The sequence below is a fragment of the Carassius carassius genome, chromosome 49, assembly GCF_963082965.1.
Source record: "Carassius carassius chromosome 49, fCarCar2.1, whole genome shotgun sequence".
Lineage (NCBI taxonomy): Eukaryota > Metazoa > Chordata > Actinopteri > Cypriniformes > Cyprinidae > Carassius > Carassius carassius.
This window is the reverse complement of record NC_081803.1, coordinates 11,452,485-11,478,083: the sequence shown is the minus strand read 5'-3', so window position 1 is coordinate 11,478,083 and position 25,599 is coordinate 11,452,485. Positions and strand designations below refer to the sequence as shown.

General features: G+C 38.9%; 1 protein-coding gene across 7 annotated transcripts in view; it reads left to right on the top strand.

Annotated features, from left to right (window-relative positions):
* Positions 1 to 25,599, top strand: part of LOC132132789 (autism susceptibility gene 2 protein homolog) — a 361,078-nt gene that overhangs the window by 295,936 nt on the left and 39,543 nt on the right. For all 7 annotated transcript variants that reach the window (XM_059545316.1, XM_059545318.1, XM_059545319.1 and 4 more), the window contains one exon: positions 22,154 to 22,202. In XM_059545316.1, the coding sequence (XP_059401299.1) occupies positions 22,154 to 22,202 (49 nt within the window). The remainder of the gene's footprint in view (positions 1 to 22,153; positions 22,203 to 25,599) is intronic.

The following is a 25,599-nucleotide window of genomic DNA, read 5'->3' as shown; positions in this document are numbered from 1 at the left end:
TAAACAGATGCATATGTAGAATAAAAGAGTAATCAAACATTTAACCCCATATGAATCAAAACTATGTAGCGTTACCGAATGAAATGTCGACCCAGGAAGTGGTTTAGGACTGTGCAAGCTTTGGGGGTGCTATGATTTGTTCGAGTCAGGGCCGAGTCAGGTTCTAAACTCCCTGTGTTTTACTGTCTCTCTGCTTCACTCGTACTGGCCTGAAGCCTGATGCTTAGCACTGACAAGACTGCTGGTTGACCTCTGACCCCTGCCCTGTGCTCGTCTCTCTGGTGTGTTCTTCTTTGTCAGGTGTTAAATGAGAACTCTACATCTATTGGCCCTGACAGTGCGACCTGGCATCGATCCTCCCGACACTCAGAGGAGCAGTAAAGGGGGAAAGAGGTGGGGGTGGAAAGACAGATAGGAGCAGGAGTAGATATTGCAGAACAAAACGGATGAGTACAGAAACTGGATTTTTTCATTTTCTGAAGACAATACAACTGATGTTCGCCCTTGCAAAACTCATTGTTACAATTCTAAGGTGTCTTGTGTTGTTGCTAGGGAATAACTAAGGTATTAAAAAAGGTGTCTCTATGATAATTCAAGTCCCACAATTTACAAAAGTTTGATATGTTGGGTTTTGCTCAGATAATAGTGATGCTTGCTTTAGCATCTTGCTTGCTTCTATGCACCTGCTGTTTGTTTGTTGCGTATTTATACGTGTCTGTGTTTTGTACCCATTTGTACCCATGGTGACCCATCACAATGCCTCTCACTTCCTCTGAACGCCCTACAAGAGTGACATTTATTCACTCTTGAGGCCGGCAAGTGCTCTGTCTTGTGCATAAACTTGGTGGCTAAGAAATCAGTAAGCGTTACACATTCACATTCTGCCCACGGACCACCAACCAGACAAATATTAATGAGCCGTCTGAAGAGAATGACATCACACGTTTGATTGGCTACTTTTTTGAACTTGATGATTGTTATACTATACCTCAACATTAACATTCGTTATAATATTAAGTAATAAATGCATGCTTCGGAACACCTTTCAACTAAATAGGGGTTATTATAGTTAACTTAAACTTTATAAAAAAGGTTTAACTCAAAAAAATATATATTTTAACAACTATTTTATTTCAGCTAGTTGCCAAGGCAACGTTTTTCTTTTTTTAATTTAGTTTACCTTGATTTCAAAACTAAAATAAAAAAATTATAAAAACCTTTAGACATTTTAAAACAAAGACAAAAACACACAACAGTATTACTAAAATTTTAACATCTCAATGAACAGAAGCAGTATAATATAAAACCTTAATAAATAACAACATTAAAATAATAAAAAATATTCATAAAAACTTTAATAGCATCACAATTATACTAAATGTTATTTAATTGATAAATTATTAAATAAAAGTCTTTTATATTTATTAAATTTATATTTATATTTATAGTAGTAGTAGTAGTAGTAATAAATAAAAGATCTGTCTCACCAAGGTAGACAATTGCAAAAAATCCCTGGTGGATAATTACTTGAAGTGTTGAAACAGTAAGTGAATAGACTGATGGATAGATGGATTGATTGTTTCAGCTCTATCAATCATTGGTCTGGTACCACAGTCACCTTCTCATTTCCCTGAGCACCTCAACCAGACGCTCTACAGAAATAATAAGACCACAGAGAGGGGAGAGGACTGGAGAGAGGGAACACATCTCTTTCTCTTTCTCTCCCCATGGGTGCAGTGATTGATGTGCTGTGTTAGTAGGGTATTTCCCCCATGCCTCTCTCCCTCCATCTTTCTTTTCCTCTCTTGCTCTTGTTTCCCAAATGAACGTCTCATCAGACGGCTCTTCTAAGGCAAGTGGACAGGTTTCATTTTGCCTCCATTACAGAGGCCACAGGAGAATCATTCTGCTTCAAAGGCCTCTGATTGTGTAATCAGCCATTTGCTGGAATGCTTTGAGTAATCAGGGAACAGTTGTATGATGGAAAGGATCAAGCATCTTTGTGTGTGAGTGCATCCCTCTGTCTGTCTGTTTGTCCATGACATGGCATGCTTCACAAGGGGTCGCAAGGATGTCTGACTGTCACCCCTGAACAGCTCACCATCTCAAGCCTAAAATGTAACATTTGACCTCTCTCAAGAAAAACTACAAAACAGTTAATAGACTGGAAGACAGGCATGATAGTTTGTTAAAGAGAACCGTTTTAAGATGCGTTCACTTTGTCAGTGTTCCCACTTGGCTACTATATCAGATGGTTGATGTGTGTGTGTGTGTGTGTGTGTTAGAGTTTGAAGGTTAGATTATACATTCTAATTATCTTAAGATTTTTTTTTCTTTTTTAGCAACATTTACTTGTTTACTGGATATTTTTACAGGATAATTCACAGAAAAAGTCTGTCATCATTTATTTAGCCTCATGTCGTTTCAAACCTGTATGACTTTCTTCAGGGGAACACAAGATATTTTGAAGAATGTTGGTAACCAAAAGTTTTTGTTCCCTTTGACTTCTATTATATGGACCATATATATATATATATATATATATATATATATATATATATATATACACAGGTGCTTCTCAACAAATTAGAATGTCGAGGAAAAGTTCATTTATTTCAGTAATTCAACTCAAATTGTTAACTCATGTATTAAATAAATTCAATGCACACATGCTGAAGTAGTCTAAGTCTTTGGTTCTTGTAATTGTGATGATTTTGGCTCACTTTTAACAAAAACCCAATTAACTAATTTATTGAGAAACACTTGTATACTGTCTATGATTGCACTGGTAATTTATATGTATTTTGTATTTTTATTTATATGTATGTATGTATGTGTATGTTTTTCAAAATATTTGTTTTATTTCTCAACCTTTTATGTACCATGATGAAAAAAAAAAAAGTCATGCAAGTTTGGAAGTTAGGAGTAACATGAGGATGATTGAATGATGACAGAATTTTCTCTTTGTGTGTAACATCAAGGCAATAAGTAAGTAATAATAGTTTGTAGGAGATGCACTGAGTCGCTTTTGTGATGTAAATGATGTTATTTCCTGAAGCACTCAGACCTGATGCACACGTTTACTTTGTGTGCAAATGCAACCCAGCAAAGGTGGATCCTGACATCCTGAGACACTTGTTCGGCATTTGTTCTATCAGTTTCAGAGGCAGCGATTGAGTAATTTCTCTCTGTGGTAGGAGAGTTTGTTTTGAGTGTTTTGTGAGTGAAGACATATCGACACTATGAGGAGAAATCTATGTTTTGGGGCTGGGGGTGAGACAGACATGAAGTGAGCATGTTCAATGTCTTCACTCATGTGAGCTTCTGTATCCCAGTGTTTTTGTGTTTCACCAGCAGGCCTTGTGGATGAATTAGTAATGCTAAAAGGAACCATTTTATCTTTTAAATGTAGTTCACGCTGCTTAGCCTGGTTAATATAGTTAGCTGCTCAATTTTTTATGGCTGTGCCATGTGTAACCTTCGATTTAACAAGAGCTGTTAATCCTGGGGGCTCTAAATAGTCTTTTTGATGCGTTGGAACACAATGTTTGCCACGTAACTTATGAAAAATGCATCAGAATGGGAGCAGGGGGAATCAGCCACGGCCAACTGAACAAAGCAACAAAATGGAAAAGTGAGAAAAAAAGCGACAATGTTGTTTTGACACCACAGTTCCCATGGCAGGGCCCATGAGGATACACAGTGGTGCTGCTGGGGAAGAACAGACAGTTGCTGTGTCTGAAATCGCTCACTCATTCACTCATTCACTAATCCCTATATAGTGTATGGCAGTTGAGTTCACTACATCAGAAAGGAGTGAACAAATAAATAAGTGAACGGATTCGGACAGTGACGTATAGCCTACACTGCGCGTGAGACTTGGAGCTGTTGCAAAAACATTGCCATATGTACTTTTATATTACATGTACCTAATTTTAGAAACTAATACTAATAGCAATAATACTCAAAATTACTTTATATTGCAGTTATACATACCTCCGCATCAGCTTTGTGGTTTCATTGCTATTAAAATAACGTACTGAGAACAAAATAAACACACAAACACGTTCCTAATTATGTATTTATTATTTTTAGCATCTTGACACTTGCTCAAGCAGCGTTTTGAGCTCAGATAAGAGGGCTGTAGAGCGTCCTCAGGCGACCGTTAATTTTACATCAGAATACATACCTGTTATTAACGAAAAAATTTAAATTATCCACCAAATTATCATCATTTTTGTAAGTTAACAACGATGACACCTCAGTAAATTAGTCAAATATTAAACTGAGTCATTGCCTACATAACATATTTTAATACAACCCGAATTCCGTAAAAGTTGGGACGTTTTTTAAATTTTAATAAAATGAAAACTAAAAGACTTTCAAATCACATGAGCCAATATTTTATTCACAATAGAACATAGATAACATAGCAAATGTTTAAACTGAGAAAGTTTACAATTTTATGCACAAAATGAGCTCATTTCAATTTTGATTTCTGCTACAGGTCTCAAAATAGTTGGGACGGGGCATGTTTACCATGGTGTAGCATCTCCTTTTCTTTTCAAAACAGTTTGAAGACGTCTGGGCATTGAGGCTATGAGTTGCTGGAGTTTTGCTGTTGGAATTTGGTCCCATTCTTGCCTTATATAGATTTCCAGCTGCTGAAGAGTTCGTGGTCGTCTTTGACGTATTTTTCGTTTAATGATGCGCCAAATGTTCTCTATAGGTGAAAGATCTGGACTGCAGGCAGGCCAGGTTAGCACCCGGACTCTTCTACGACGAAGCCATGCTGTTGTTATAGCTGCAGTATGTGGTTTTGTGGTCCTGCTGAAATAAACAAGGCCTTCCCTTAAATAGACGTTGTTTGGAGGGAAGCATATGTTGCTCTAAAACCTTTATACTTTATACCTTTGAACTGAACGCTGATAACATGCTGGAAGGTCTCCCTCCTCTTTAGCCCGGAGGACACGGCGTCCGTGATTTCCAACAAGAATGTCAAATTTGGACTCGTCTGACCATAAAACACTATTCCACTTTGAAATAGTCCATTTTAAATGAGCCTTGGCCCACAGGACACGACGGCGCTTCTGGACCATGTTCACATATGGCTTCCTTTTTGCATGATAGAGCTTTAGTTGGCATCTGCTGATGGCACGGCGGATTGTGTTTACCGACAGTGGTTTCTGAAAGTATTCCTGGGCCCATTTAGTAATGTCATTGACACAATCATGCCGATGAGTGATGCAGTGTCGTCTGAGAGCCCGAAGACCACGGGCATCCAATAAAGGTCTCCGGCCTTGTCCCTTACGCACAGAGATTTCTCCAGTTTCTCTGAATCTTTTGATGATGTTATGCACTGTAGATGATGAGATTTGCAAAGCCTTTGCAATTTGACGTTGAGGAACATTGTTTTTAAAGTTTTCCACAATTTTTTTACGCAGTCTTTCACAGATTGGATAGCCTCTGCCCACCTTTACTTCTGAGAGACTCTGCTTCTCTAAGACAAAGCTTTTATAGCTAATCATGTTACAGACCTGATATCAGTTAACTTAATTAATCACTAGATGTTCTCCCAGCTGAATCTTTTCAAAACTGCTTGCTTTTTTAGCCATTTGTTGCCCCCGTGCCAACTATTTTGAGACCTGTAGCAGGCATTAAATTTTAAATGAGCTAATTAAGTGGATAAAAGTGTAAAATTTCTCAGTTTAAACATTTGCTACGTTATCTATGTTCTATTGTGAATAAAATATTGGCTCATGTGATTTGAAATTCCTTTAGTTTTCATTTTATTAAAATTTAAAAAACGTCCCAAGTTTTCCGGAATTCGGGTTGTATAAATAATGTAGGAAAAACGTTAAAACGGAAATAATAAAGATGTAAACTTCATCTCTCTTTCAAACTCGCTCCCGCTATCGCTTCCAGCTCGACGCTACTCCACATTGGATTGTGGGAAATAGTGCTTCAGCGAGTGTACATCGGTTGTACACTCGAAATCAGAATGAATTGTGGGTAAAAAGTAGTGGACAAATGTAGGGAATGAAGTAGTTCACTCAGAATTCGGACAGCACTACAAAATGTCTGACACCCCCTATAGTGCACTATATAGTGGATAGGGAATGGTTTTGGACACAGCAAGTGGCTCTGTGTGTGCAAGAGAGAGAATAGAGAGAGAGTGTGTGTGTGTGTGTGTGTGTGTGTGTGTGTGTGTGTGTGTGTGTGTGTGTGTGTGTGTGTGTGTGTGTGTGTGTGTGTGTGTGTGTGTGTGTGTGTGTGTGTGTGTGTGTGTGTGTGTGTGTGTGTGTGCGTGTGCTCGCACTAGAAAGTTATAGGCAGCAGAAATCTTTTCAAATTTAAAAATGATTATCCAATTACTTTTGATTTCAAATATTCCTTTAAAATTAAATAATGTGATTTTTAGGTAATTTTTTACTAAATCAATAACAGAAAACAAGCAATAAAGTCCCAATGATTCCTGAATGGATGACTCTCATTTAATTTTTTTTTTGTGTGACTCAGAAACAACAAAAAGGTTTATAATATTTTTTTGTGGCTATTAAAAGGGGATTTTTATATATGAAAAAAAAATATTTATAATGTATCACATTCTCCCTGTCAATTTCATACGGAATACATATGTGTGAATAATCAGGTTTTTTTTTAATTATTATTATTATTATTAGTAAGAAGTGGTATTTTGACTCTTGTAATCATATTTAATTCAAAGTTTGATCAAGAGTAAATAGTTTTTAAGTTTTTTGTTTTTGTTACAAAGCAGCCAGTGTACTTCGATTCCCAAACAAATTACTTTTTTATTTACATTTACATTTTTTTTTACATTTTTTTATTTATTTAGCTGATGCTTTTATCCAAAGCGACTTACAATTGCTATATATGACAGAGGTCACACGCCTCTGGAGCAACTAGGGGTTAAGTGTCTTGCTCAGGGACACATTGGTGTCTCACAGTGGATTCGAACCCGGGTCTCTCACACCAAAGGCATGCGTCTTATCCACTGCACCAACACCACCCCCAATTTATATTTAATATTTAATTATGTTTGGTAAATCAAAAACCTTTCTTAAAAATCACTTTTTTTTATACCATTCCCATCTCCTCTCAAGTATTTGCCATGCAAACACCATTAATTGAAGGGGTTGAAATGCATGAGAGTTGAATTCTCTGTATTTTGATGTAACAGACTCACCCTTTGAGACCTCACAAAGTGTGAATGTCACTCCTGTTTTTTAATATCCTCAGGGCCCATGTTTTGAGGTGCCATTTGGTTGTAACTCTCAGTAAAGATCGCTCTCAGCACCTGGAAAGGTAGAGCTTTATTTTGGCACAGATTATGTTTGCTTTCTCAGCCACCATCTGGCTCCTGATGGCTGTATGTGCTGTTAGAAGGGCTTGTAGTAGCAGTCAGACATTAAGGTTATAATTGTCGGTCCATGTGTTCATGCTTTATTTATTTATTTATGCTTCAAGATGCATATATATTCTGGGAAATCCGGCATACTATCTTGTTTGTGTATTAGTCTGTGTTTACAGTGTTCTTCTAGAGATTATCCTTCCCTCACTCCAGTTAGATCAGTGTGTTGTGAGACTTTAGGAAGTCAGTGTGTGTAGATAATGTGTTCAAAGGTAAATCCTCTTACAGTGTTTTTCATTCTTGTGTTGTTATAGAGAGGTCAAGCTAAGCCGGGCTGACAGGAGTCACCAATGTAACCAACATTTTCTGGCACATTTGCAGTACATAACTGTAGCTAAAAATATATATATAATTTTTTTGTGGCAGCGCCAGTTAAAGTATTGGCAGGGCATGCAATGATCTGAACTAATGGTCCGACTGAACCAACAGAATAAATCTGTACTGTTGAGCAGTGTTACCTTCACAAAGCCAGCTTTCACACATTCACACACAGATCAATCTGACATGAAACTCACCTAATCACACGTTTCTACACACATATACATACCAATTACACACACTCATCATGCACATATATTAACACTCTTCTCACATCATCATGCACACGCACACACTTTCTCACTCATTCAAAGCTGTGCAAATCTAAAAACAAATCAACACCCCTAGTCTCACTTTGTACCATGTGCACATTCTGCATGCATGCATGTGTTGTGCAGTGGAATAACTCCACTGTACTGTGAATGTCTGCTTCTCTCCTCTTGGGGCACAGGCCTCTCAAAGTGCACATTTAGCTCGTCAAAGGCATATAAGTGTGCCGAGAATGAGAGGAATTCCTCCGCCGACTCGACACGGGTTCAGTGGAGGCTCTCTCAAAGGCATATCTATTACAGTCAGGCAGGCAGCCCTTATAACACAACAAACACAGATATGCATTGCAACCTGCTGGAAATCTACTCTATGAATCAGTTTGGCCAAGCCACACAGGAGATTTAGCGTAAACATGCAAACACAGATTTAACATGATATGGTGGCTGTAATGCTTTTAAACAAAACTTTATAAAACGGTTCCGGTTCTAAATCTGATTGGATGAGCCACATTCAACACCATTGTTAATAGCGGTTGACCATTTAGTTTTTTTAATGGCCGATGATGATTTATGGAAAGCAAATTGAACAGTGTGCTAGTTTGTGTGTGTAAACACTACCATACACAGTTTTCACTAGGTAAATATAAATATGCAGTAATTATACACTACCAGTCAAAAATAATGTTTTTAGAGGAGTTTCTTATGCTTATCAAGGCTGCATTTAATTGATCACAAATACAGGTGTAATGATGTAAAATAAAATTTTTCTATATTAATATACATTAAAATCTAATTCAGTCCTGTGATGCAAAGCTGAATTTCCATCAGCCATTACTCCAGTCTTCAGTGTCACATGATCCTTCGGAAATCATTCTGATATGCTGGTTTATTATCAGCGCTGGAAACTGTTGTGCTGCTTAATAATAAAAAAATTGGATCATGTGATACTTTTTTTCAGGATTCTTTGATGAATAAAAAGTTAAAAAAGAAGAGCCGTTATTTAAAATAGAAATCTTTTCTAACATCTTTCTTTTTTTGAAAGAAATTAAAACTTTTATTCAGCAAAGATGTGTTAAATTGTGTCAAAGATTTATATTGTTTATATTTTGAATAAATGTTGTTCTTTTCAACTTTTTATTCATCAAAGAATCCGGAAAAAAGCAGTTAAAAAAAAAAAAAAAAAAAATTGCCAGCACAACTGTTGCCAACATTGATAATTCTAATAATAAATCAGCATATTAGAATGATTTCTTAAGGATGTGACACCTTATACTGGAGTAAAGGCTGATGGAAATATTAAAGGATATTAAAATAGAAACCATAATTTTATATTGTAATAACATTTTGCAAGATTAAAGTTTTTTCCTGTATTTTTGATCTAATAAATGCAGCCTTGATGAGCATAAGAGACTCCTTAAAAAACATGTTAAAAACAAGTTTTACTGATCCCAAACTTTTGAACAGCAGTGTACATACAGTACAGACCAAAAGTTTGGACACACCTTCTCATTCGAAGAGTTTTCTTTATTTTCATGACTATGAAAATTGTAGATTCACATTGATGGCTTCAAATCTATTAATTAACACATGTGGAATTATAAATGGAATTATATACATAACAAAAAAGTGTGAAACAACTGAAAATATGTCATCTTCTAGGTTCTTCAAAGTAGCCACCTTTTGCTTTGATTACTGCTTTGCACACTCTTGGCATTCTCTTGATGAGCTTCAAGAGGTAGTCACCTGAAATGGTCTTCCAACAGTCTTGAAGGAGTTCCCCGAGAGATGCTTAGCACTTGTTGGCCCTTTTGCCTTCAGTCTGCGGTCCAGCTCACCCCTAAACCATCTCGATTGGGTTCAGGTCCGGTGACTGTGGAGGACAGGTCATCTGGCGCAGCACCCCATCACTCTCCTTCTTGGTCAAATAGCCCTTGATGTGTGACTCTACAATTTTCATAGTCATGAAAATAAAGAAAACTCTTTGAATGAGAAGGTGTGTCCAAACTTTTGGTCTGTACTGTATATGTAATATATATATATATATGTAGAAAATTTCTAATACTTGCCACTTTTTTTAAATTAATAACATACTTATTCAGCAAATTCATCAAAAGAAAACATATAGAAATGTATGTTACAAAAGCACATACATCCTGTTCTTCTGAAATTTCCATTCATTAAAGAAGTCTAAAAAATAAATAAATACATATATAAAATAAATATTAAGCAGCATAAATTGTTAAATAAATTGTTAAAAAAAAACAGCAAATCAGCGTATTAGATTGATTTTCGAAGGATCATGTGACACTGGAGTAATGGTGCTGAAAATTCAGCTTTGACATCAAATTAATAAATTACATTTTAAAATATATTAAAGTAGGGAACATACGACCTAAAGCAGAAAATCTAATGTTTAAGATGCTGAGATAAGCAGTCTTGACTCACTGGAAGTAATCTCAAACTTTAGCTGTCTGTATAATGAGTAAATCCACCTTTCCTAATGATGATATGTTGTGTTACATTGTCAGTCTCTACTTTTGTAGGCAGCTTAGCACACTCGAGATAAGACAGAGATTAGCACGCTTCCTGATAATGACACGTGTTAATCGGCACAGACATCTTGTATCAGTTGTGTGTTTGTGGGCTCTGAAACACCTCTCTTATCAGTAATTGTTTTAATTGCCATGTGTGGTTAATGAGATGCTGTCACTGATAAGGCTAGCGTAGATTGTGGGCGAAGACTATGATTTGCCACCGCTGGCCCACTTTGAAAGGGAGATAATGAAAGGCCATAGTCGCCACAAACATGGTGGTAGCTCTCGGGGGGAGGGGCCATAGGCGAGCATGAAATATTTAAATCCAAACAGCTTCAAAGTAGATCCTCATGTGCCATAGCTTTCACTTTCATCTTCATCGCCTTGTTGCATTACACACACACACACACACACACACACACAAGCAAGCACTCATGTCAGTTAAAGGGTTAAGAGCACTTTATAGACAATTCCATTCTTCCCTTCACACTCTCTTTGTTCAGTCTCCCCTGTCATTTCTCTCATTCATTCTGCTGCATTCTTCTGTTACCTGCAGAGAAATCTAAGCTCTCTGTCCTTCTCTCCCACAAGATTTCTGACATGTTAAAGCTTTCTGTCACACAGGGGAGGCACACCTCCTTCCATCTTTCTCTCCATCTCGCCGTCTCTGTGCCCCCCAGCAGGGTGTAGTTAAAGAGAGAACAAGTACCTTATTTAGCTCAGCTCTCCCTGTGAAATGCAATTAGAAACCCCTCCAGGGTCGGTGGGGTGAGATGCAGTTAGAGAGATGGAGAGGAGGAAGTGGGGTCGAGAGAGACAGAGAGACCTCCCTTGTTGCCTGTCAACCTCCTGCCGTTTGAAGTCTCAAGGCCATCTCTGATCCCCAGAGAGCCGGTCATCAGACGCCCACTTTGTAGCATTTCAGCCCAATGAAGCCCGGAGGTAGTCTGCCAAGGCGGGCCGAGGGAGGGGCGGCGTCATCTTCCTGCGTGCTGGGACTGACAAAGAGGTCTTGAAAGAGTGTTTGAGAGGCCTAGTGTCTGCTTCTATTCAGAGCGCTCTGGGCCCCAGCAATCTGTGGCAGGTCAGACAGATTTTGATGCAGCATTTCCTGGCTATTTCCTGCCATGATTCACCTTAAAGTCGCAGCAGGACATTTCTTTGTCTCGCACGCCCTCCCTCTGTGTCTGTCTGACGTCTCTCATAATCCCTTTATTTTGCTTTCTCTTTCTTTCTCTGTCTGTTTTTCTCTGTCCTGCGCCTGCACGTCTGTTTCACCCATTCAGGAATGGGTGTAATATAGGCAAACCTCAGCCTACTAGTGAACAAAAGCATTAAAAAAAAATATTCTGAAAAATTATTACAACTTAAAAATTTTCATATACATTTAATCATTTAGCAGACACTTTTGTCCAAAGTGACTTACACGAGGAAAACAATAGAAGCAATCAGACCAACAAGAGAGCAACGGTATACAAGTGCTTTGACAAGTCTCGGTTAATCTAGCACAGTACACATAGCACTTTTTTTATACATTAGAAAAAACAAATAGAATATGTAAGTGCTAGTATTAATTGGTCAGGTGCTGATGAAAAAGATGTCTTTAGACGTATTTTGAAAATTGTTAAAGAGGTCAGTGAGAGAGATTTTGTGCCTTTTTGGGATGGCACCATGAGGCATCGTTCACTTGCGGGACACACACTTCTGGAGGGTGCATATATCTGAACTAGTGAGTTTAGCTATATTTGTGAAGAGCAAGTGGTTGTCTTGTAGCAAACATCAGTTCCTTGAATTTAATGGTAGCGGCTATTGGCTTTCTTCGGCTCATTGAAGACCACTCTCGCTGCTGCATTCTGGATCAGTTGCAGATGCTTGATAGTACATGCCAGAAGGCCTGCCAAAAGAGCTTTACAATAGTCCAGTCTGGAGTTGTGTGGCCTGCTCTGATAGGAAGGGTCTAATCTTCCTAATGTTGTATGAGGCAAATCTGTAGGACCTGCCATTGTAGCAATATGGTCTGTAAAGCTTAACTGATCATCAATCACAACTGCAAGGTTCCAGGCTGTCCTAGAAGGAGTTATGGTTGACGAACCTAGCTGTTTAGAGAAGTTGTGATGAAGTACTGGGTTCGCTGAAACCACGAGCAAGGTTGAGTTCAAGGTGATGGTTCTTCATCTAGTCATAAATGTCTGTCAGACAGGCTGCAATGCAAACAGCTACAGTCAGATCATCTGGTTGGGATGAGAAGTAGAGTGGCATGTCATCAGCATAGAAGTGATGGGAAAAGTCATGTTTCTGAATGACAGATTCATATGATGACAAGTAGATGGAGAAGAGAAAGCTAATTTTAATGTTTTAAAATGTTATCGTTTCCTGTGATTGCAAAGCTGAATTTTCCACAGTGATTACTCCAGTCTTCAGTGTCACATGAGCCTTCAGAAATCATTCTAGTATACTGATTTGGCGCTTAAGAAACATTTCTTATGATCAAACAGCTGGTTTAAACTGACACATTTTTCAGGATTCTTTGATAAAACAATACCACACCAATTAACTGGCTAGAGCAAAGTGGTAACTAATTGAAATGTAGCAATCGTTAACAGCTTGAAGCATAATTTCCTGAAATTTTTACTAGCCAGATTGAGCCCCTATTAGGCAAAGGTATTAATAAGGGATATTCATAAAGTTACACCTTTATGATACTGAGAAAGAATTAGATTTTTTTAACATAGTGCACATTATGATATAATGTTCTCATAAGGACGCTTATGTGTGTTTCCATGTGCCTTATTACTTTCAACCTATAGCTACCTAAATAATATCCATATGGCACAGTTTTATTTGAATGAATGAATCCTGAATGTTTAACCACTATTTTCTTTGCATTTATGCATGTATTGTTGTTTCTACTGATTTTTACGGCTCTTTTGTTGAGAATACAGGAAACAGAATGACTGACTGCTCTGAAATGACTCTTGGCACGGTGACCCGTGCTCTCATTCATGCCTGTAATTTGGACCAAAAGGGCCCTCTGCTTTTCTCTCCTTTCCTTCCCACTGAAAATATGTAGAGCGAACGACAGACGGAAACATATTAAGGGCGTAACCAGAGCATTTGAGACAGGAGGGATAAACCAATTTTCCTGTGCAGTTTGTTTTTAAGAGAGCGAGAGAGCGGCTGGACCTTCACTGGAGCTTATCAGCCAACTGGCTCGACTCTGGCCCATGTCATTATGGGCTTCCAGATGGAGATAATGTTGAACATTGTAATGTGCATACCATTTTTCCTGCTCTAAACCAGCATTTGACTGAGAGAGATAGTATCTAGATAAACTGATAATACTTCAGTTACACACTCACCCTCTCTTTTTTCCACTGAGTGAGCTGAGTGTCTGTGTTTCCTGGACCTGTGTGAAACGATACACGATGTGAGGTTCATATCGCAAAGCGCGGAAGCCTTAGATAATTTAGTCTGAATAGGCTGCTTTTAAAATTCCTAATGTCTCAGTGGATGTGATGGATGTCTCGCACTCCCGTCTCCCCCTCATATACGTGTTACCTAACCTTCTCCATTTTTATCACACGTCCAGTTGTCAGTAAATTTTTAAAACATCACTGAAAGAGTGTGTTGAAAGTTTACACACATTATCAGTGTGTGAATTCGTGTTGCACGTCACATATTTGTGTGTGTTACTGCAGGCTGTGTATGTGTACATCTTCCCCCTGCTGTTATGTGCTGTGTGAATGACAGATTAATATATGTATGGTAGGCAGTCTGAGGAAGGAAGAGAGAGCGGCTGTCAGCGTGCTGTGTTTGGGGAGGAGGGAGATTAGAGGGGCTGTCATAGGCTGCATTGAGCAGTCTCACACAGATAAGTCTCAGCAGCTAAAAAGTGTACCGCTGCCTGAAAACAGGGAGCGAGAGATGGAAGATTATCTGGAGTTTTGTGTATGTGCCATTCAAGGTTCTCAAGGTTCGGCGTGGTTTGTTGACTGTTTCATTTCAAAGTGTTCACATCTTTGACTATTTAATAATGCATGGTAATACATCTACAAGTAAATCAATTTAGTTTATGTCTCTTTTTCCACTTCAGGAAATATTGCAGGCTAGACTCAAAAGTTGTATCGCCCACATACAGTCTGAGCAAGGATGAAACCAAATGTAATAGTTTAGGAAAGGATATTTCAAATTATGTAGGATAGTTGAAATTGTGCCATTGTTTACTCTCTGTCACGTCACAAATTAACGTTGTAACATTGGACTAAAACATCATGTCTTTGCTCACACAGGGTCCAACAACTTTCCAAGTGTTGCACCTGTAGTTGTTCCAGTCAAAAATAACCAGCCTACAAAATATTGCTTATAAATTTTGTTATGCTATATTATTACTAAATATTGTACTCATTTTTTATCAGCTTGTTTTCTTTGTTAGCACAGGTTTTGTATTTCTCCTTTTGAAACTGATGGGTCTGAGCATTTGCACCTGTTGGACGTGAAGGCAGCATCAGTTAAAACAGACAGACAATGGTAGCTTTAGCATGATTAGCCTTACAAAGTGCCAAGAAGGTATTTCAGAAAGGCAAGTTCGAAAACTTACACATGATAATTACTTCTTCTAGAGGTGTAGCTGGATCACGAACAGTTGGCACTGCTCAATCCTTCAGGAGAAACTTTTGTGCAAAAACTGCTTTGTATTGACCCTCATTCACAAAGCAGTCCGGTGTAAATGATTCACGCAGACATAAACGAAATTCGGTAGAGTTGAGGGAGCATCTTCTTCAAGAACAAAATTGATCCACCTCATCTTCAGCGGCTCAGATTTCAGGAGTAAATGGAGAGAGCTATGTGGATTCATACATCCAGCTACAGAACACCTAAAGTGCTTGGGAGACATTCTCGTCAGTGCAGCAATGGCAGACTGTGTTCAACTCGCTGTGAACCTGCTAAGGTCTGTTCTGTGTAAACGGCAGTGTCTGTCAACTTTCTTGGACAAAGTCTGTGGCTAATGTGACATCACATTAGCAGCAATGCTGAAAATAGGTAGTTGGGAGACACTTGTTTTTTACTTATGGGAATTAAAAAAAGAGCGGGTGTATTTTTATCATTATAGGGTGGTTGTGTACACACACTGCCAACGCACATTTATGTCCAAGCAACATGTGAAAGTGAATTTTGCATAATAGGTCCCTTTTAATGTCTATAGTGGCTACAGCTTACTTAGCATGTGTGGTAACTGCAAGGCCTCGGCTCCAACGTGCAAACAAAACTGTTTTTTTTTTTATTAATTCAATTGAGTGGTTACGTCTCTCCAGAGGCAACAAAAGTTGTTGCTGTTCCAGTACAACACATATACATACATATTCCCATTATTTCCTCTTGTGAACAGTGCTGTGCAAAGACCTGCACATAGCAGATTGCAGACAGGATCTGTTTGTGGAAAAGAGCCGAGGAAACAAGATCGCTCCATCTTTGCATCTATGTTCGCAGCTCTTTTGTCTTGTGAAAACTCTCTCCCACACACACCACTAATACCTTCCCAAAGGCCTCCCAGATGAGCTGGTCAATGTTCCCTCCTGACTGGTGAAGTTTTAAGTGTCACTAGAACTGGACCTTTCTTTTGAGTGTCTCTCAAAGGCCCCAGCTGAAAAGAGCACAGAGAGAATACAAGAGAGGAGATTACAGACAAGGGCCAGTCAGAGCTACCCTATTTAACACATTATATCCAGTCCCCTCAGGTTACAGTTGTGCACAGCAATATTTTAAAAGAGAGTGAGGGAGAATTAGAATGAGAGATTGCTTCTGTAATAGCCATAGAGAGACTGTAACACAGCGCAGATCTCCTTTGATTGCAATCTAGCAGAGTTCCTGTGAAATTAAACCATGCGTTTTGAATGGGAAAGAAAGCAGAGAAGTGAATGGGAGGGAGGAATAAAGGAGAAAGGCAAATGCGGCTCTGGTAACTTTGAAGCAGAGGATCAAGGCCAGAAAAAGGAATAAAATATGACAAAACAACAGCAGAACAGGCTTATGGTCTATAGGTGGAATTTTACAGGCACAAACAGCAATTACTGGCACACATAGCATAACTCTGGATATTAATGTTTGATCTCCTATTCCACTTCTCTGGCAAGCTTCACCAAGTGCTTTTCCACACCCCACTGCCACTTTAAATTAGTTTCTTGGCAGCTCTATGACATGTTCTCTTGCTGCATTTCCTTCCATTTCTTTTTTTATCTCTCTCTCTCTTTCTCTGCCTGCTTTCTGTAGTCTGTCAGCTTTTCATTTGAATTAAAAATAATCTGCGCTGAGAGATCTGGACGTTGATTGCGGAGCAGAGAGCGGTAATCACAGGCTTGAGGTTTCGCTCAAATCTGATGATAGACATTTAGGAGAGCGAGCTCTGATTTCGGGAATGAAGTCTGCTTTGGTGCACCTCATCCAAACCCTGATATGCTCCATATATGTAATCATAATGTAATCATATCTATTTAATCAAATATAGATGAAAAAGGGACCTTTTTTTATAGCCAAACCAGTTTTGCCACGGTTATCCTACAGTACATCCAAATTCAAATATACTATGTGGCATAATATATTATATAGTAAATGTGAACAAATTAAAAAAAAATTATATCACAAATCGATCTGTTTTAAACTTTAATTAATTTTTTTTCTTTTACGATTTTGTCATGTTATTTTGAATGCAGACTGTTGTAATTGCGATTAAAAGGGTCATTAGAACGCATTGCTCATATAAGTGTCTATTACTTATGGTTAATTAACAATGTTGTTTCCTTGAAACTCTCAAAGGGTGTTTGATAGTGGTCCTACTGAACACCTGATCTGGGACCCATAGCGGGGGGCTCTCTAAGCAGTGCTTAACCTGTCTGCCACAACCTACACTTAGAGTCTCATAGGCCTAATAAACTTCTAATAAACACAAATATTAGTATGCAATAATAATAATTTTAATGTATTTTAAAAGTCCACACCCTCCTCTCCCTTGAGTGGCAACAACTTCTCTGTTTTGTGTTAAGAGCCTGTCTGCTATCTCAGGGTTCTCTTACCAAGATGGTTTACTGGATTTCATTTATTTTTATGATCATTTCATCTATATGAAGCTGAATAAATGTGAAGAAAAAAACACTTTTATAGGGCTGCAACTAAAGATTATTTTGATAATCGATTAATCTGTCGATTATTTTTACGATTAATCGATTAATCTTTATGTACTTATATTTTAGTTTTGCCCATTTTTTCCAATTAAATTATTAACAAAGGGTCTTTATCATTCAACATAGACTTTTTAGAGATTTTAACCATTTTGCATTGTCATATCCTCATCAAAAATATACCTGGAGTTTTGTTTTATTATGTGTTAGTAATCCTTTGTCAAACTCTTCTGCAATCAAAACACTGACCCATACTCTAGCAAATTTCACAAGGAGATTTCAAATAATGTTTTCACCATGGCAGTCCTCAGGGCTCCTAAAGTAGTTTAACATCCCGAACAAAGCTTAAGGAATCTTTCAGAAGATATTTTCACGAAGAATAAGAATAAAACTGAATAATTTTGCAGTACATTTCATTTTATTATTTTTTTCCTGTAAACACACAACTTATACCTGGGAAACAGCTTTATAGCTTATGCTGTGAAATTGTAAACAATCCTTCGAATAAAGTGCCAGTGGCATGAAACCTGAATGGAACTCACATTTTAAATCCAGAAAAAAAAAACACAAAAAACCTGCTGTGTGAAAAAGACCAGTGAATACTTAGGGGAAAAAAGGGCATTTCAAATACATTTAAACATTTACCTCTCTCATTCAGTCATAATTGGGCTGCACGACTGAATTATGAACTGGTAAAGACAAACTGATCACAGAACATGTTTGTAAATCTTTTAATGTTAACTGTTAAAAAGCAATGTTATTAGCTTTTACAACTAAACATTTGCAAACAACAACATCGTACTGGAGAATCTGCGCAAATAAAAGTCTTAAACAGTTAAACAGTTCAGTAGTGCAGAGTTTACAGGTTACTCCTCTTTTTTGAAGGCTCAAAGTTCTCCCACACTTTGGATGACTTCGTTCGATTAGTTTTATCTTCCGCTTTTTTCTTTTTCTTTCTTTTTCTTTCTCAAGCTTCCTCCACTGCCGTCTGTCTCCACCATCTCGCTGAATGCTGCAGACGCAGTTCGGGAAGCACGTGACATAAAACGAGGCCAGCTATTGGCTATTCGCTACTTCTCCTGCTGTACTGGCTGACTAAAACCTCCGGTGGCTCATTACTGCCACACTTTGGTCACCGCAGATTTAAAATTTGCACAAAAATGAGCCGCTTACGGGAAATAAAAGTTGTTTAGCAACTAATCGATGACTAAATTAGTTGACAACTATTTTAATAATCGATTTTAATCGATTAAATCGATTAGTTGTTTCAGCTCTACACTTTTATGTAAACTCTAAATAAGTAGCATAATAACGTTATAGTAGTATAATAATATTTTACTTAAAAATAGAATTATAATATTTTTAATACAAGTAGTTTTCTATATTGTATGTAGATGCAATTTTAAATTATCATTTTTATATTTTATTTTCATTAAATTGAATTTCTGAGATACTCTATTTTAATAAAAAATCATTTTAAATAATATTCTAAATATTTTTCTTTCTTTTTTATTTTGCAATTCTGAGATTCAAAGTTCAGTTGTAATATATGAAAATAATAAAATACTCATTATAGATTACATGTGTTGAACTTGCAGGAAAACGGTTTTAATTCACAGATAGAAAAATAAACTCATGGCCGGTGTTTGTTTGAGGCAGATCTTAGAGGTTGAGTGTGGTCTCATGTTGATGGTGCGTGCGGCTCCTTTTTTCCCCCGGCTCAAAGGAGAAGGGTTGAAAGATTTAGCGAAGGAAAGGTAAACATTCAGCGATAAGCTAACTCATTCTCTTACTCTTTTGGGGGCAGTCAAGGTCAGAGGTCACTAGAATGCAAGTCCCTTGTTAATCCATTGATCCGAGATGCAAAGGGTTAATACTGGTTTGCTAAACCAAGGGACCTCAAATCAGTCAGATTAAGGAGATTTTCCAGGAATGTCCGGCTTTATTTTAAGATTGGTGGATTGTTTGGGTTTGAGTGTCCATGGACTGAGGTTAGTGGAATTAGATCTTCAAGTGTTTCCTCAAACCCTGGAGGAAGGAGGTTAATATTACACCATGGTTTAGAAACACAATTAAGGCCAGTCTTCGTGTATAATCGCTGCAGATGTGGTTGAGCAGTTTAGTCTTAAATTTGTTTTCCTGGTGTTAAATATCACCATGTTAGTCCCAACAATACACAGCACAGCTCTCATCTGCTTGTAATTTTTTTTTAAAGATGAAGTCACATTTACCATTGCTTGGCAAACTTTTTGCAGTATTTCCAAAAGCAGTTCACCCAAAGGCTCCTCGATTTCCCCACAGAGATTTTGCATCGAGTTCAGTTTTTCATGCGTTGAACAACGTTGTGTGAAAGTGACTTCGGCATGAGTGGTTTTCATACATCACTACACTATTGACAATAATTATTCAGCAGAGCAAACTGTGCTGTTCTGGGTCAGCCTGGGTGATTCTAACCCCAGTGAAGGAATACTGTGAAGGTCAGAACCAGAGAGGTGTGTGCTGCTCATAAAGAGAGCCTCTGTCTCCATCCCCTTCACAGTAGCTGCAACCTAAATTTATTAGCAGCAAGAGAGTGAAAGAATATCATACTATCCCAGTTCCCTCCTTTTCTCTCTCTGTCTCCCTCTCTCTCTCTCGCTCGCTCGCTCTCTTCCTCCTGGTCGCTCTGTCTCCTGTTTGCATTCTTTCAGGACTCCTCCGCCAGTAGCGCTCATTGAGCATCGTGCACGCGCTCACGCACCGTCTGCCCGGTGAAGCTGAGCGGAGGAAGCACGCTCCGTGTGTGTGAGGCAGAAACAAGCAGGGGGTAGAAGCTGAATGAAGTTAGGTTAGAATCAGGAAGTGGGAGGACCCGGTCGCGCCGTAGGTGATTGAGAGAGTTTGTGGGGGTACAGGCAGCACTCGCGCGAGGAACGAGAGGAACCGAGCTTGAACCAGCGACGATTTCGAGGAAAGGAAGCGGCGTCGGGGTTTTACTGCGGCTTTACTCCACCCATTCTGTCTATAGGAGGGAAATATTGTAAGCTTTGTTGGATTTTCTTGCTCTGCACGAGCGCACGGGAGACAGGAACGCGCGGATGGTTTGTCACTGAGCGCGCCTCTTACACAAAAGCGCAGAAGTCTGCGACGGTTGGCGAGGATTTCAAACGGCCAATTTGCGCGAAGAAGACGAACTGAAGGATTTCTCCACATCCCTGCGCTCTTGGGTACCAGGCACATGGCTGCCTTTGTCTGAGAGCCTCTCTCGCTTTGGGCTCTGGATGTTTTTCTTCTCCCTCTTCTTCCCTGGGAAAGGCTTCTTATTTTTGCATGGCTGTCATTCACTCTGAGGGAACGAGAGGAATTCGCCGCCTGTTTGTGGATTACATTGTTTGACAAGCAGAATGTGAAACGGCGTATTTATTTCGAAACCTTAAAGTGATTTCTTGGCTTATTTTCCTCCGTGCCAACCTCACCACATCAGAAGGTACACCTCACCTTCATATCTTTCAAAAATGGATTTTTTTTTTGTTCATATCTCGATGACCTCAATGTCATTCGACGTTTTAAAGCAGTTTCAGTGGATTACTCGATGGCTGGAGGATTTGGAGCGCTGTTTTCTTGTCGTTGGATGTGGATAATTGTAGTTGAACTCTGCAGTGAATGTTGCCAGATGTTTTTCGCTTGTGGTTTAAATAAAGCAGTCACGCGAACGCGTTGTCGTGTGGAAACTATTTCTCTTGACGTGTTAATGAACGCATATCACATTATTATTATAATTATTATTCAGCTTTCAGCTGTGAAAATGGCCTTAACGTTTTATATATATATGCTATTTTAGACTTGTCAGTGTCGTTTTTGCCTCGAGCAGGATATGGATATAGTGTTGCCAAACCTGTCAGAATAATTGCTTTCCAATGAGCTGTTTTTCGGAGAATATATTCTTAGTAAGGTATCCACAGAAAGACGTATAAATGCCCGATTGCAAATTTACATCCACTCAAACGCTGTTCTGTTTGTGTTTATATTGGGTAATCGTTGTAAAATTGTTAAAGTGCACAAAACTCGTGTATTATTTTCCTCAGGAATGAGAGGAGAGTCAGGTTAGACGCTAATGGATGGGCTGTAATGGTTCTATCTTTGTTGCTGTTAAGTCAATTGAATTGTCCCTTTGACACCACATTGTCACTTAAATGAGCTTTCATTACCTAAATGCTGTGTAAATTGCAACGCTGGATGTTTGCACAATAACAGCAATGTTAATGCGTTCAACCCGGTCTCAAGTGCGGCGCGTCGTTTTGCTCATGGAGCCACAGTGCCATCCAGTGGCCGCCTTGGAAAGGGACTGAATTTTTGCGCTCATTAATGCTGCGCTACCTTTGATGATGAAGCCCACCTGCTTAGATCTGAAGCAGATGTACTGACTCTGTCTTTCTCGCTCTCTCTCAGGGCTCCGATGCCGGCTCAGAGAAATTATTCAGCACAGCTGCAGTTAAAGGTATGTGGTGGACTTTTTTCATTCCATTCTGCTTATGTGCTTATTGCTTGTGTAAATCACAGTTGTGTAGTGGTTGACAGATTTTACTGTTCTCTAAATTGTTATGGTTTTTGTTTTCTGTAAAATTATATTTTAAAGGTGTAATCATAGTTTTATGATCTAAAAATGAATATCATTATGGCCATGTGTGAGGATAATCCCAGTCTATATAAATACTGTTATATATTGCAGGTATTATATATATATATATATATATACATAACTGTGAAGCATGCAATCTTCGATGCTTCAAGTCATAAACTAGAATCTGTCATATTATTTTAGACAACCTTATTTACCAATATTGCATTCAGATTACGTCTAATGTGTTTTGCTTTCCGGGGTGGCATGGGAAATAATGCATTTCCTCAAGGCTGACTACGATTCCATTGACAGGCACAGTGTGTTGTATCCTTGCTTACTTACAGTGTATGGGCTGGGAGAAATCCATCTGAGCCACTCTGTTAAACAGATCCCAATGTGCTGCTGAGTGATGAATGAGAAAATCCATTTCAGGCGCGCAGCATGTGTAAACGCCACACACTGGGTCCCATGTGCAGCGGCGTCTGGCTTCTGTTATGGAAATTGATTAGTTGTGAAATGCTAAATAAAGGTGGTGAATCTGCGGCACAGACGGTAGTGGAAGAAGCTATTCTGCCCTGCTGGTTTGATACTCTGCGTGTGTGATATTGTTTGTCATGTCTATTTTAAAAGCACGCTTTGTGTTTGTACAGTGAGGAGCTGCGATGCCCTCACCGTCTGTTCTTTGTGTGCATGTAAACGTCCCACCATACACATAGGAAGTTGGTTCATGTGGAGTCTGCAGTAAGAACGTGTGAGTCAAAGGATCCGGGGAGTCAGTTGAGTTGCTTTTAAAACCTCAGTGTCTTTAGACAGCAGGAGCCCATCAGCACACCGCTAATTTGCTCTTAAAGCCTTTGCAATTTGAGCTCCCCCATTTTACAAACCCTGGGCAGGCCAACATAATGGAGCCCAGCCTTGTGAATCCACATTCTTCTGTAATGGTGCGTTACCAGGATTGAGAGCATGATGGGTGGGGAGGGGTGAAGGAGGCTGGAAAGACATCTGACCACAGGGAGGAGGTGAGAGAGAGGGACTGATTGATGCCGACAAGCCCCTTGTTCCTCCTTTTCCCCCTTGCTTCACTCCCTCGGGACCCCAAACACATTTCCCACATTCTGCTCTTTGAATGCCTTTAGAGGTTTGATTTGTTAGGTTCAGAGGGGCTCTGAATGGTAGCGCTTTTTTGGAAAGGCTTTCCCTCCTGGAGACGCCTCACCGTGGCCATTACGACCCCTCAGAAAGGATTAAAACTCCCTTTGTGCGCCTTAAACTAACACATGCCCGCCTCCTCTGCTTCAGAAAAGCTGGCACTTGGGAAACAGTACACAAATATGCTTTCTCTTCTCACTGACTGCCAGGCCACTTCATCTCCCTTTAGACTCTATTTCCATTTAAATGTGTGTCTTCTCTCTCTGTCTTTTCCCTCTCTCCTTCACATTCCCCTTGTCCCCTTCTTGGTTTGCCATATGCTAATCTTTCCACTGGCAGAAGAGATGGAGAAAAGAGTATCGTCCTCCAAAACACAGGTGCAAATGAACTTAGGCGCTGTGGTATGTTTATTGGAGGGTTTTAGGAAGATGAAAGACAGCAGGTGTATACAGGACACTGCTCTCCGTTACAGAGGATTACCAGTCGCTCAGACTCTTAACCCTTATGAACAAAAGAAGAAAGAGAACGTAGAACTGGAGAGCTGAGAGATGGGCAACAGAAAAGATGTCAATATTTGCCTGGAGCCTAGAACGAGAGGCTCACATGTTTTTCACACTCAGGTGGTTGACACTCAAAAAATGCCTCACATTCAACAGCGTGATGAGATGGAAGAGGCACCTCTGAGGGGAAAATATAGATCAAACTCCAAAAGAGCAGAAGAAAACAGATCTTAAATCATTTATTGGGCTGTAGGTTGTTTTGAGCTGTGGAGATGGAAGAGAAGAAGGGATAAACAGATGTCACTGTCAGTTTTGTCTCATAATTTGTGGCAAATTTTAAAGGTTAAAAAGACAAAGATAACTGTCCCTCTCCATTTCTGTCACTGATGGATTTTTGGTTCCTTGTAATTGTCGCCTTTGATTTACTTACTTGGGGATGCTTCATTTCTGGCAGTATTGTTGACTTGATTACACAGACACTATTGGAAGAGATCTGAACTGGATGATGATATCACTGAATCATCAATGAACTGACCATAACTGAAAAATGGACTGCTTGTTATTGTCCTCCTGCATTATGACGACCTATTTTTCTGTTTGACACTGTAAAGCTGCTTTGATTCAAATTCTATTGTATAAAGCACTATATAAATAAAAGTGACCTGGTCTGATTTAAAGACTAAACTTTTATTTAATTTTTAGTTTTTATAGGAAAAAAGATCAAGAAATTAGTCATAGTCAGTCTATTCAAGACTCAAAAATGTGCTAACCTCTAGGTCACAGGCCTCTAAGATATTTAATCTTGTTCTATGGATGGTAAAATCTAAACTTGATTATGGTCAAACAAGTAGAGCTTTCCATTTCCATTTAAATGTGTGTCTGTACTCTCTCTTATCCGGGATACTCTTCTTCGATGTTTGTCTACACTGGTTTTCGAATCAGTGCCATCACTCTTGCCTTTTTGTGCAACAGCAGCTGCTCTGATCACGTGAATCTAGCTAAAATGTTTTTGGATGGCCTGTGTTTTCTCTTTGCAAAACTGAAAAGATTTGTCGGACTGGTTCGAAAAAAAAAAACATTTGCATTTTTCTGTGCCTGAATGTTCATGGTCTGTGGAAGCATCCATAGAAATCTGTTGTTTTATCCCAGCATGTCATTGTGTCCGATATTCGTTTAGCTTTTTCACGCTCAGTGTGGAAAGGCCTTAAGACCCTCTCCTCTTCTCTTCTATTTTCTTCTCTCTTTGTCTCCCTCCTGATGTTTTGTGTAATTGTTGCTTGTTTTCTTTTTTTTCTCTCCTCGTTGTGCTGCCTCTCACTCCTATTAAGCAGAATCATTAAATGTTCGACTTAATTACTGTCTCTCACACAGCCTGCAGGTGGCTGCCAACCAGCCTGCTTCAATTAGTGTATTCATCTCCTGCATCTTGTGCGTCTAAGAAGCCTTTTGCTCGATTTCAGAGCAAGTAAGTGTGAGAACAACAGGAACTGTGACGACTCAACTAGTGAGATATCTGTTTTATCTGTGATTCTGAGACTCTGTAGCACTATCTTTGTATTTGTTTGTTAATAAGATGTGTTTTGTAATTATGTTGTTCCCTTCAACATGTTCAAGGTGAGACCACA